Source organism: Tamandua tetradactyla, chromosome 2 (assembly GCF_023851605.1).
Source record: "Tamandua tetradactyla isolate mTamTet1 chromosome 2, mTamTet1.pri, whole genome shotgun sequence".
Taxonomy (NCBI): domain Eukaryota; kingdom Metazoa; phylum Chordata; class Mammalia; order Pilosa; family Myrmecophagidae; genus Tamandua; species Tamandua tetradactyla.
The window spans coordinates 224,008,292-224,020,469 of NC_135328.1; the positions used below are offsets into that span (position 1 = coordinate 224,008,292).

General features: G+C 37.0%; 1 protein-coding gene across 5 annotated transcripts in view; it reads left to right on the top strand.

Moving 5' to 3' along the window:
* LOC143675087 (olfactory receptor 4C11-like) overlaps window positions 1-11,053 on the top strand; it is a 48,873-nt gene extending 37,820 nt beyond the window's left edge. For 4 of the 5 annotated variants that reach the window (XM_077151651.1, XM_077151649.1, XM_077151650.1 and 1 more), the window contains 3 exons: window positions 3,372-3,654; window positions 7,031-7,095; window positions 9,167-11,053. In XM_077151651.1, coding sequence (XP_077007766.1) covers window positions 9,208-10,119 — 912 coding nt within the window. In that variant the 5' untranslated portion in view covers window positions 3,372-3,654; window positions 7,031-7,095; window positions 9,167-9,207 and the 3' untranslated portion in view covers window positions 10,120-11,053. Of the gene's footprint in view, window positions 1-3,371; window positions 3,655-5,324; window positions 6,180-7,030; window positions 7,096-9,166 lie in introns of those variants that run through there. The other variant, XR_013171360.1, reaches the window with a different exon arrangement.
* The last annotated feature ends 1,125 nt before the right edge of the window (window positions 11,054-12,178 follow it).

Below are 12,178 nucleotides of genomic sequence, written 5' to 3' on the forward strand. Positions count from 1 at the left end.
TGAACAAGCGGAGGGGGAAATCAAGAAACGAATCCCATTTACAATTGCAACTAAAAGAATAAAATACCTAGGAATAAATTTAACTAAAGAGACAAAAAACCTATATAAAGAAAACTACAAAAAACTGCTAAAAGAAATCACAGAAGACCTAAATAGATGGAAGGGCATACTGTGTTCATGGATTGAAAGACTAAATATAGTTAAGATGTCAATCCTACCTAAATTGATTTACAGATTCAATGCAATACCAATCAAAATCCCAACAACTTATTTTTCAGAAATAGAAAAACCAATAAGCAAATTTATCTGGAAGGGCAGGGTGCCCCGAATTGCTAAAAACATCTTGAGGAAAAAAAACGAAGCTGGAGGTCTCGCGCTGCCTGACTTTAAGGCATATTATGAAGCCACAGTGGTCAAAACAGCATGGTATTGGCATAAAGATAGATATATCGACCAATGGAATCGAATAGAGTGCTCAGATATAGACCCTCTCATCTATGGACATTTGATCTTTGATAAGGCAGTCAAGCCAACTCACCTGGGACAGAGCAGTCTCTTCAGTAAGTGCTGCCTAGAGAACTGGATATCCATATGCAAAAGAATGAAAGAAGACCCATCTCTCACACCCTATACAAAAGTTAACTCAAAATGGATCAAAGATCTAAACATTAGGTCTAAGACCATAAAACAGTTAGAGGAAAATGTTGGGAGATATCTTATGGATCTTACAACTGGAGGCGGTTTTATGGACCTTAAACCTAAAGCAAGAGCACTGAAGAAGGAAATAAATAAATGGGAACTCCTCAAAATTAAACACTTTTGTGCATCAAAGAACTTCATCAAGAAAGTAGAAAGACAGCCTACACAATGGGAGACAATATTTGGAAATGATATATCAGATAAAGGCCTAGTATCCAGAATATATAAAGAGATTGTTCATCTCAACAACAAAAAGACAGCCAACCCAATTACAAAATGGGAAAACGACTTGAACAGACACCTCTCAGAGGAGGAAATACAAATGGCCAAAAGGCACATGAAGAGATGCTCAATGTCCCTGGGCATTAGAGAAATGCAAATCAAAACCACAATGAAATATCATCTCACACCCACCAGAATGGCCATTATCAACAAAACAGAAAATGACAAGTGCTGGAGAGGATGCGGAGAAAGAGGCACACTTATCCACTGTTGGTGGGAATGTCAAATGGTGCAACCACTGTGGAAGGCAGTTTGGCGGTTCCTCAAAAAGCTGAATATAGAATTGCCATACGACCCAGCAATACCATTGCTAGGAATCTACTCAAAGGACTTAAGGGCAAAGACACAAACGGACACTTGCACACCAATGTTTATAGCAGCGTTATTTACAATTGCAAAGAGATGGAAACAGCCGAAATCTCCATCAACAGAAGAGTGGCTAAACAAACTGTGGTATATACATACGATGGAATACTATGCAGCTTTAAGACAGGATAAACTTATGAAGCATGTAATAACATGGATGGACCTAGAGAACATTATGCTGAGTGAGTCTAGCCAAAAACTAAAGAACAAATACTGTATGGTCCCACTGATGTCAACAGACATTCGAGAATAAATTTGGAATATGTCCTTGATAACAGAGTCCAGCAGGAGGTAGAAACAGGGTAAGATAATGGCCAATTGGAGTTGAAGGGATACAGACGGGGTAACAGGACTAGATACAAAAACTCAAAAATGAACAGCACAATAATACCTAATTGTAAAGTAATCATGTTAAAACACTGAATGAAGCTGCATCTGAGCTATAGGTTTTTGTTTTGTTTTGTTTTGATTTTACTATTATTACTTTTATTTTTTTCTCTATATTAACATTCTATATCTTTTTCGGTTATGTTGCTAGTTCTTCTAAACCAATGCAAATGTACTAAGAAATGATGATCATGCATCTATGTGATGATGTTAAGAATTAATGATTGCATATGTAGAATGGTATAATCTCTAAATGTTGGGTTAATTTCTTTTTTTCCATTAATTAAAAAAAAAAAGAGAAGGGGTAATTGGAGCTGAAGGGATACAGACTGTACAACGGGACTGGATATAAAAACTCAGAAATGGACAGCACAATACTACCCAATTGTAATGCAATTATGTTAAAACACTGAATGAAGCTGCATGTGAGGTATAGGTTTTTTGTTTTTGTTTTTGTTTTTGTTTTTTGTTTTTTTCTTTCTATTATTGTTTTAATTCTTATTCTGTATTCTGTTGTCTTTTTATTTCTTTTTCTAAATCGATGCAAATGTACTAAGAAATGATGAATATGCAACTATGTGATGTTATTAAGAATTACTGATTGTACATGTAGATTGGAATGATTTCTAATTGTTTTGTTAAGTCTTTTTTTAATTAATAAAAAAAAAAAGAATGAATATTAACCAAGGATTTGCACCCTATTCTGGAGAGATTTAATAAAAAAAAAAAAAAACCCACTAATTTTGTGACACATTCACATGGGGACAGTTCATCAAGTGTGACTAGATTCGTGGGAGCCCATGCCTACTCCTCACTTCTGTTCTCTGAAGTTCAGCTTATAAACCAGATCCTTTTGCATCTGGAGCTTTGTCTCTCCCCTTGTAGTTTACTTTTGTTTGTGTTTTTTTCATATGTCTGATCCAAGTCTAAGGCTTTGCTCCTGATTGATGACTGATCGGTTTTGTGACGAATCAGTTCTGGCACTACGGAATCTGGATTCTTCTGGTCCAAAGTAAGCTCAAAGTCACTCCTAGAAACTTTGAGCCAAAGAGCCAGAAATACCAGATTATTAAGTCTTTATTTGAAAACTGGTCCCTTTTTTGAAGCCTGCAATGTGGTCTTTCTTCCTCCTGAAAACATGGGGAGAAAATCATACGTTTTTTCAAATAAGGACAATTCTGATTGTAGTAAGCATATTCACTGAATTGAACCATAATCTTTCTCAATGTACTTTCACATCTTTTATTCTTTATGTTAGTCATGATCTGAGTGCCTGCTCACTGACATGGAAGATGTCCCTCGGGACGGGAGAGGAGGAGACGAGGATTCGGAGTATGAAATCTGCCTTTTGATCCTAGCCTGGGATTAATTGGTCCCATGTTTTTCTGTGCACTTGACTAACAATGCTAAGTAGCTCACTGAGCAAATCCTTCAGGGATAGGAGGGGACAGTCTATATCTTGAAACTCTGGGGTCTGAATGGAAGCACTGAGCATTTATGAACTTTGGCGAAATCCTATAAATATCCAATGGAGGAAAAATGTTTAATTGATCAGTTAGGGAATGTTTTAGCATAATAGAGTTGGCTTTAGAGATGTTTCTACCAAAGAATAATTAGAATGCTATCTTTTTTTCCAGAAATGCCTGAGAGCAGAAGTAGGAACTTAAATTTCCTGTTAACAGTATCACAGCCTCTTTCATGGGATCTACTAAAGCATTCTAGGAACGGTTGGCTCTCTGTGCCATCTTCCCTCCCCATAGCTCCTGAAATGTAAAGCAATAATGACTTTTCTCTGAAGTATAATCTGCTTGTTATAATGCACTGTGTATGACTTATCTTCAAAAGTGAACCAGATCTGCAATGAGAAAACTATGGGCTCTCTATTGGATGCCATGCCAAACCTTTGCATGCAGAAGAAAGGTAAGTTTGTAGTCCAGCTGAAATGTTTCCTTTTCCTTGCCTCAAATTTAGGAAAAGCTTTTAGAGAAGTTGACATCATCTAATTGTGTCTAATGAGGAATATAAGTTTCTGAGGCAATTTCTCACAGACATGTGAAGATTCTGATGTTTCTGGGCTCCTCAACTTTCACTGGGCTTTGCTTTATGCAGCCCTGTCTCAGGCCAATTTTGATTAAAACAAGAGCAAAGGGAAGGAGGCAGAGGTTGTAGCACCCTAAGATTCCTTATTTGCAGGTGTTAATGTCAGGAAAAGGAGAGGGATGCATAGTTTGATACTAATTTGGGGTGTCCAGGACCCACTGTTACACACACACATGGCCAAAAGCACTCAAGTGCTTTTATCCGTAGTACTTTCTTTGTTCACTTTTTCTCCCTGCCTTTTCCCTTTTCCATTTCCTGAGTCTTTGTCTTTCCTGGCTCTTGCTCACAGTGACACTTTTTCTCCTGGCTCTGACTCCTTCCATCTTCTCTGACCACTACTCCTTACTGTTACTTCTCAAATATGCCTATAAAATGCTGACTCTTGTCCAGGTGCTGACCATACCAATGGTTTCCTTCTTTACCTGTCTATGATTCTTTGCTAGTTCTTCCTGATGGGCCAGAGGCTTCCATCTTCATGGCAGTGTGGGAGGGTGTGAGAAGGTTGCCATGAGCATGAAGGCTTGAGCTGTGGTCCCAGAACCCCTGTGCTGGCTCTCACCAGACTCAGCCTCCACCAGCACCTGAGGTGCCTCACTTACCTCAAGACAAACTATAGAATGCAATGAACAAAAGGTACCTAACAAAAGTGAGAGATTATAATTAGAGATTACATTATTTAATGTAATAAATTATTTGTTGTTGAGCAGTGTTAGGCTGGTAGTAAGAGTTACTTGAAGAAATCTGTGAAGGTCTCCTGAGGAGTTGCAGTACTAAGTGGGTTCTCTTTCTAGAGGTAGAAACGGAGATTGAGGCTTGAGCAGAGGGAAGGGCACTTAGCTGCTGTGAGAATCAGAAAATTCAGGGATTGAGAGTATGTATATATGTGACAAGTCAAAGTCTTGGCTGGTCCATGCTTAAGCAGAAGCACCTGGAGGCAAAGTGGAAAGAAAGAGGATGGCCAGGGACGAAGGGGTTTGAAAGTCATGGTTAGTGTCCCAGATTTGAAAAAAATCTTTTTCACTGCAGATATTTTAAGGATTATGTTGAGCATACATTTTGGGTTTGAAAGTCATGGTTAGTGTCCCAGATTTGAAAAAAATCTTTTTCACTGCAGATATTTTAAGGATTATGTTGAGCATACATTTTGGAAATTTTTTCACTTCAAACTACAATAAGTTAAATAAATGTTTATAATATACAAAGAAAATACAACCAACAGTAAAACTTGCTTTAAGAGTATCTTGCATATAGAGCAGTGTTTTATTTTCTTAACATATTAATATTTTTGAGCTGCACAAAACCATTAAAATTTGATCTTTATAGTATGCATTTAGAAAATAATATACTCTCACTTCAAAGACCTAAAAGATTGTACTTGATTACATGCCAAACAAAAGAGAGAATGCTTGAATACTCTGGTAGTGCAGGCATCATTGAAAAAAAGAGAAAGCTTGAGATGCTCATTAATTCTCTGTGTGTTATGGAAACAGGATTTTTGACCAAGTAGCTTAAAAGCCAGCAAAACAAGGATCAGTGATGGCAACTGTAGAGAATGGAGTATGAAATGACAAACTTTCCACAAATACACTGTTAAGAAATTACCAGTGAAGACTGAGACCCGAGAAGCTGCACTTTGGAAGAAACAAGTTAGAACCTCCTTCCAGCATTTTGGTGCTTATAGCAACATGGGGTCCAGACATGGAATTTTAAATCCATTTCCCTTCTCATGGCATAAAAAGGGCATGAAAAAGGAGACAGGAGGGAAAACATGAAGAGAGAGAATCGCTGAATTTGTGTTCTTCCTTGTACAGATGTTTAGAATAGACATTTCAAAAAGTGAGGATTCATTAAAATAATTCCCCAACTGGCTTTGTGAAAATGGTATGAAATATCAGTCTGAATTTCTGCTATGCATGAGTTGATAATTCTCACAATAATACAAACATAAGTATCTCACCCAAAGTATTCTTATTCCACTACATTAAAGGACACATTTTATTTTAAGATTTAATTAGTACTAAATGCTGTGTGAAATGAATTATTACATTCTATATTTTAGGAATACAAAAATGATATTGTTAAAGCTGAAGAGAAAGTTTCTTTCATGACTGCACTCATTTTACACATAATGCCCTCACACTTACATACCCTAATTTGCCTGATTTCATCGCTCCTACATAGTCATGCAATTGCTTGGAGACTGAGTGAGCACTTCTCATCCTTTAGGAAAGGAAGTGAGAAGTCTGAAGACCCTGTGAGTCAACACTAGAAATGAATGCAGGGCCATTATTTATCTTGTTGGAGTCATAAAGAAACCATTTGTCATCTAAGTCAAGGAGACAAAAGACGGGTGCCCTCACTGAGTCTGACATCTTGCAGGATTTAAACAAATTATTACAGATTATTTCACAGACTGATTTGGCTAAATTCCATGAAGAAAACGTGGCTAAATTCCATGAAACAGCTCTGCCTTCTTTTGGTTTTTAGGGACCCACAAAATCTTAACAAAAGCTGATCTCCCATTACTGTGCCACAACATTTTCTGCATTGCCAATAGAAAAATATCAAACCTTCATTATCTGGTTTATAGACTTTGCCTATGAGGGTAACTTATTTTCCCAAGCTTTTCTTCCACAACTCTGTAGTCTGGCAAAGCTAGAAATTCCTTTTGATCTTCCTGGTATAATGTGGGTTATGTTATTTCTATTCAAACTTTGATTTCATTTTTCTCATTCCAGTGCCCTCTAATAATCAGTTTTTTGGATCTGGATCTCAAACTTTTCAAAATGAAGGATCTAGCTTATTTCTGCTTACTCTCCTCTTATCATGGGCCCCTGATATTGTTACTCTTCTGCAATACTTATTCTTTTCTTTCTTCATTGAAGATGTCTAGAAAGGTCCTTTCGACTTCACATCACCATGAGAAAACTACTGTCATCCAGAGTGCCAATGTGATTTCAGCCACTTAGCAAAGGAAATTATCATCTTAATAGAGTTCTGCAGTTTTTTATGGGTACATGGGCTATTTGAATTCATGTTTTCAATGGTTTAAAACACCTCTTGGAAACTCAGGAGAAACTGCTCTTCGGTTGCAGGAACTGGGTACATGCATATTCTATATTTTCACACATTTTAAATTATTTAAACTTTAGAGTAACCCTGAAAGGTGGACCGTTTTATTATTTCTGCTTTACAGGTGACCACAATAAAGCATGAGATACCAAGGGACTTGTTACTATCACACCTCTGATGGTCAATGAGGTAATGTTGAATCTTAGCAGTGTGGCTTCAGGCTCCAGTCTCTGATGACCATGCTCACAAGCTCTGACCAGAGCGTTAAAGGTTTAGTCTCAGAGAACCTGGTGTAGAAGCTGACACTGTCCCATTAAAGTTACAGTTCAGCTCTGACAAAATTTAATTCCTCACTGTCCAATCTCTACTAAGAATTTGTTCTCCCCTCTGCACATGGTTTCTGTTCCTCCAATTTGTGTCACATGGTGCCTCACAGAATTAATGATTGTCTCCACTTCCATCTTAAAACTCATATTAGATGTTAAGAAGAGGGGAGCGTTTTCCCCATTCCTAACAATAACTCAAGCTAATTTTGCGTGATCTAGTGAACAAAAGATAGTCATGGGGATATGTAAGAAACAGAACAAATATAATTTTATATAGTTGGAAAATATGGACAAAATAACAGTGGGAAAATTGACAGATTGGATTGTATAAAAATGAAAACAAGGTGGGCTCCTCTGGCTCATCAGTCAGAGTTCTTGCCTGCCTTGCCAGAGACCCGGTTTGATTACCAGTGCCTGTCCATGTAAAGAAAAAAAAACAGAAAAAGAAAAGAAAACAATGACACTTAAAGAAAAATAAAAACACAGAAAGAAAAATTAATGCTATACAGTGGCAAAAGCAAAGGCTGAGTCATACATGGTTCCTTATGAGCCACACGCTTTTTATTTCATTTAATCTGCACAGCAATCCTGATTATGTCTGATGTGATTTGACTCATATCACAGCTTGTAAACATTGGAATAGGGATTTGAACTCAGATCATCTGGTGCCAGCAGCTGAAATCTTAATTAAGAGTCGTAACAATGAAAATAGGCAAAAGGGAAAACATTGCACTTACAAAATTAGCTCTAAATTGTTTGTAAAATTGTTATTCATGAGAGTGAAAATTACAAAGAACAAACGTCTCAATGGACAGTGGTCAAATATTGATTTTTTAAAAATATGCATCTTCCTACCATTAAATTGATAATTAGATGTAAAATCCATAGCAACACAGGGGAGTGCTTATAATTATTCTAAGAGAAAATTAAAATAAAAACATCATTAGATGATGATTTCAATTACAAAAACTATGTGCATTTATGAACAAAGTTAAAATATGATCATCAAAATTGAATGTTGGAATGAGAGTTGTTTCAAGCAATATTTTTGGAAGAAATAGCCTGGGTAATTAAAGGTGAAGGGGTCATATATGAGTTTAAGCCACCTTGACTATAGAAACATAAGAAATTGAGGACCAGTCCAAGTTCATATGCAGAGTGAATTAATATTGTCTTTAAGTTGAGTAGTGGGATAGCTTCAAAAGCAAGGCAAAGAGTAATTTAGCTTCCATCCATGCTGTCAACCTCAGAGTGTTACATGAGCATTTTTTACATCATGAAACCTGATGAAGCCAACCACTAGAAACATGCGTAAAAAGTTCTCCAAATAGTTATTTGTAAAACGTCTTCCACCAAAGATGAAAAAGATTCTGTTATAATGGACTCAGAAATGAGTAAATTTCTTAAGGAGGGATTCTGTAACATTATTATTAATTATATTGGAAACGTCATTCAGAATTCAAAGCACATAGATAAGCTGTATAATACTGGCAGTACAAGTGTGTATGTATGGGCATAGGTACATGGGTAAAATATTTTTTTATAAAATCTTATTAAAATGGAGAATAAGGTAGGGCAGATATTTCCAGTGAATATTTCATATAAAAGCCAAGTTTCAAAGTAATTAAGTCACTTGAGTGAGGAAAGAGGTAGCTCTGAATTATTTTGTTTTCGTAGGAATTAACATTTGTGATAGATATTTTATTTTTGTTCCAAAATGCATGTGGTTTGGTTCAATCCAGTGAGTTTCTGAATCGATAAATAAATCTTCAAGAATCCTGATCATCTGTAGACTTACAAAGATTTCTGGATTCTGGTACACAAAAAAGAGAGAAGTAAGAGTATAGAGCAGAACCAAGGAATTCAGAGTTTAGCCTACTGATCTCCCCAAGATGTCACTTCTTTTCTTTTCCTGCATTTTCTTTTCTCTGCAGATTTAATCTTTGTCAACTGCATTCTACCTCCAGCTTCTGATATGGCGATGAATACGACTGTGGCTGAATTCATTCTGTTGGGGTTGACCCAGGATGCTGGAAAGCAGAAAGCAATATTTGGGGCCTTCTTGATTCTTTACCTTGCAACACTTGTGGGAAACTTTCTCATTGTGGTGACTATTAAAGTAAGTGGGACTCTTGAGAGTCCCATGCACTTCTTTCTCTTCTACCTGTCCTTTGCTGATGCTTGCTTCTCTACAACCACAGCCCCCAGGCTGATTGTGGATGCACTTGTTCAAAACAAAATCATTTCCTACAATGAGTGCATGACCCAGGTCTTCACAGCCCATTTCTTTGGGTGCCTGGAGATCTTTGTGCTCCTTCTCATGGCCTTTGATCGTTATGTGGCCATTTGCAAGCCCTTGCGATACACGACCATCATGAGTCGGCGAGTCTGTGGTGTGCTGGTGGTTCTGGCTTGGGTGGGATCATGTATCCATTCTTCAGCACAGCTTTTCCTGGCCCTGAGATTGCCCTTCTGCAGCTCCAATGTCATTGATCACTATTGGTGTGACTTGCAGCCCTTGTTGAAACTTGCCTGCATGGATACTTACGTGATGAATTTGCTGGTTGTGTCTAACAGTGGAGCTATATGCATGGTGAGCTTCATGATATTGCTTATCTCCTACGGAGTTATTTTATATTCCCTGAGAAACCACAGTGCAGAAGGAAGGCGGAAGGCTCTCTCCACCTGTACATCCCATTTTATCCTGGTTGTCATATTCTTTGGTCTGTGTATATTCATATACACACGGCCACCAACCACATTTCCAGTGGACAAGATGGTGGCTGTGTTTTATTCAATTGGGACACCTTTGCTTAATCCTCTTATTTATACACTGAGGAATGCGGAAGTGAAAATTGCCATGAAAAAGTTATGGTGTCGCAAGTGACAAATTCAGTGGATAAATACCTTATGGGGAAAATAGTTTATATTTCTTTAACATGCTAATTTATGTTATATGAACAGGAAAGATAAAAATCCTTACTGAGAAATAATGAACAATCTTGCATGTCTCATAATCAATTGATTTTTTCCAGCATCTGACCATTGTGACATGACAATTTTTCTATTTGTTCAAATTCTTATTCATAGAGAAATGTATTGCCTAACAACAGAATGACTTAAAATATATATGTGAACACTAAATTCCTTTTCTAGATTTTATTTTATTCTCCTGTAGAATTTATCAACATGAAGCTAGTTTATAAGAGAATGGACACTCCAAAAAATCAAGTCACTGTCTTGTTAACCTAAGGAGTAGAGAAGATGACCCTAGAAGATACTATTTTGGCAATTTTAGTCTGAGCCTGACTCACTGGGGATCCTCTATGGGTAGACATTCAACTTCCAATAAAATTTGGAATGTTTAGTGCCAATCTCTCCTTTTCTTGGTAAGCTTTACAATCCTGTGGATGATGATGGAGCCTTACATTTGGATACCTTTAGCAGTACCAAACTTTCAATTGCCCTTTGACCCAGGGAGGAAGAATTGAGAGTATTTGGCAGCTAGAATAAGCATAAGAAAAATGATAGAAAAATACGTCATGAAGAAAGACAAATGTTAAAGAGAATTGATAATCTTTTTCCAGGGGAGAATAGGAGCTTTGTCTTTCATATATATAAGCACTCACTTTTTCCTATGGTCACATTTTCAGGAAGAAATGAAGTTTCAAGATATTTCTATGCCATGTACCTACAGAAACTTAACTTTGTCTTCCATCATGTTTGCTGTAGGTATCAGGAAGGAGGAAATAAGATATTTTGGTTTTAATAGAAAGTTTAACTCAAATTTCAGATTTTTGGAATTACTAAAGGATGACAAATTCAGCTCTAGTGTTTCTCAAAAATTGATGTTTTAGTTTTATATGAGAATGTTTTAAAATATATATTTCCATGTCATGTATAATATAATCTATATGTATTGTATGTACACACACACCAGCTCATAACCTCATAATCAAGTAATGACATGCTATATTGGCACTTGAGTTATTATTCCAATCACATTGGCACCAGCAAATGCTACTAGAAGTGATATTGCTGATGGGAAAAGAAAATGATGAACTTCTTAGGCAAATGAATTATTTTAGTCAACTGAAGGGAAAATATCAGCTCTTTTCTCCAAAGGATTACCAGTAATTCAGATACTATATAGTAAACTGGTGATATAATAAATATTGAAATCTTAAAAGGTCATTCTCCAGAGCTGCCTGTACCATATGCACAACTGGAATTTTGTTTCATATCCCCTCCAAATGAACTCTCAAAATTTTCCTGAATTTATGTCTTAAGGTTCTATTTTCAAAACATTTGAATCTAGTCATATAAAGAATATATTTAAATATATTCATTCTCACATGGGCAAGACATAAAGTAAAGAAAACTTTAATTCTTGTTTCCCAATACTCCTTTATACCTAACAAGGTAGAAGATAGTTTTGTTAGTCAGGGTTTGTTCTAGTTTGCTAGCTGCCGGAATGCAACACACCAGAGATGGATTGGCTTTTAATAAAAGGGGATTTATTTTGTTGTTTCTTCAGAGGAAAGGCAGCTAACTTTCCACTGAGGTTCTTTCTTACGTGGAAGGCACAGGATGGTCTCTGCTGGTCTTCTCTCCAGGCCCCTGGGTTCCAACAACTTTTCCCGGGGTGACTTCTTTCTGCATCTCCAAAGGCCTGGACTGAGCTGCAAGTGCTGAGATGAGGAATGCCAAGCTGCTTAGGCTGTGCTACATTGTGTTCTCTCATTTAAGCACCAGCCAGTTAAGTCAAATGTCACTCATTGCAGCAGACATGCCTCCTAGCTGACCGCAGATGTAATTAGCCACAGATGAGGTTCACGTACCATTGGCTTATGTCCGCAGCAACAAAACTAGGTATGCTCACCTGGCCAAGTTGACAACTGAATCTAACTAACACAGGGTTCTTTAGAGAAACAAAACCAACAAGA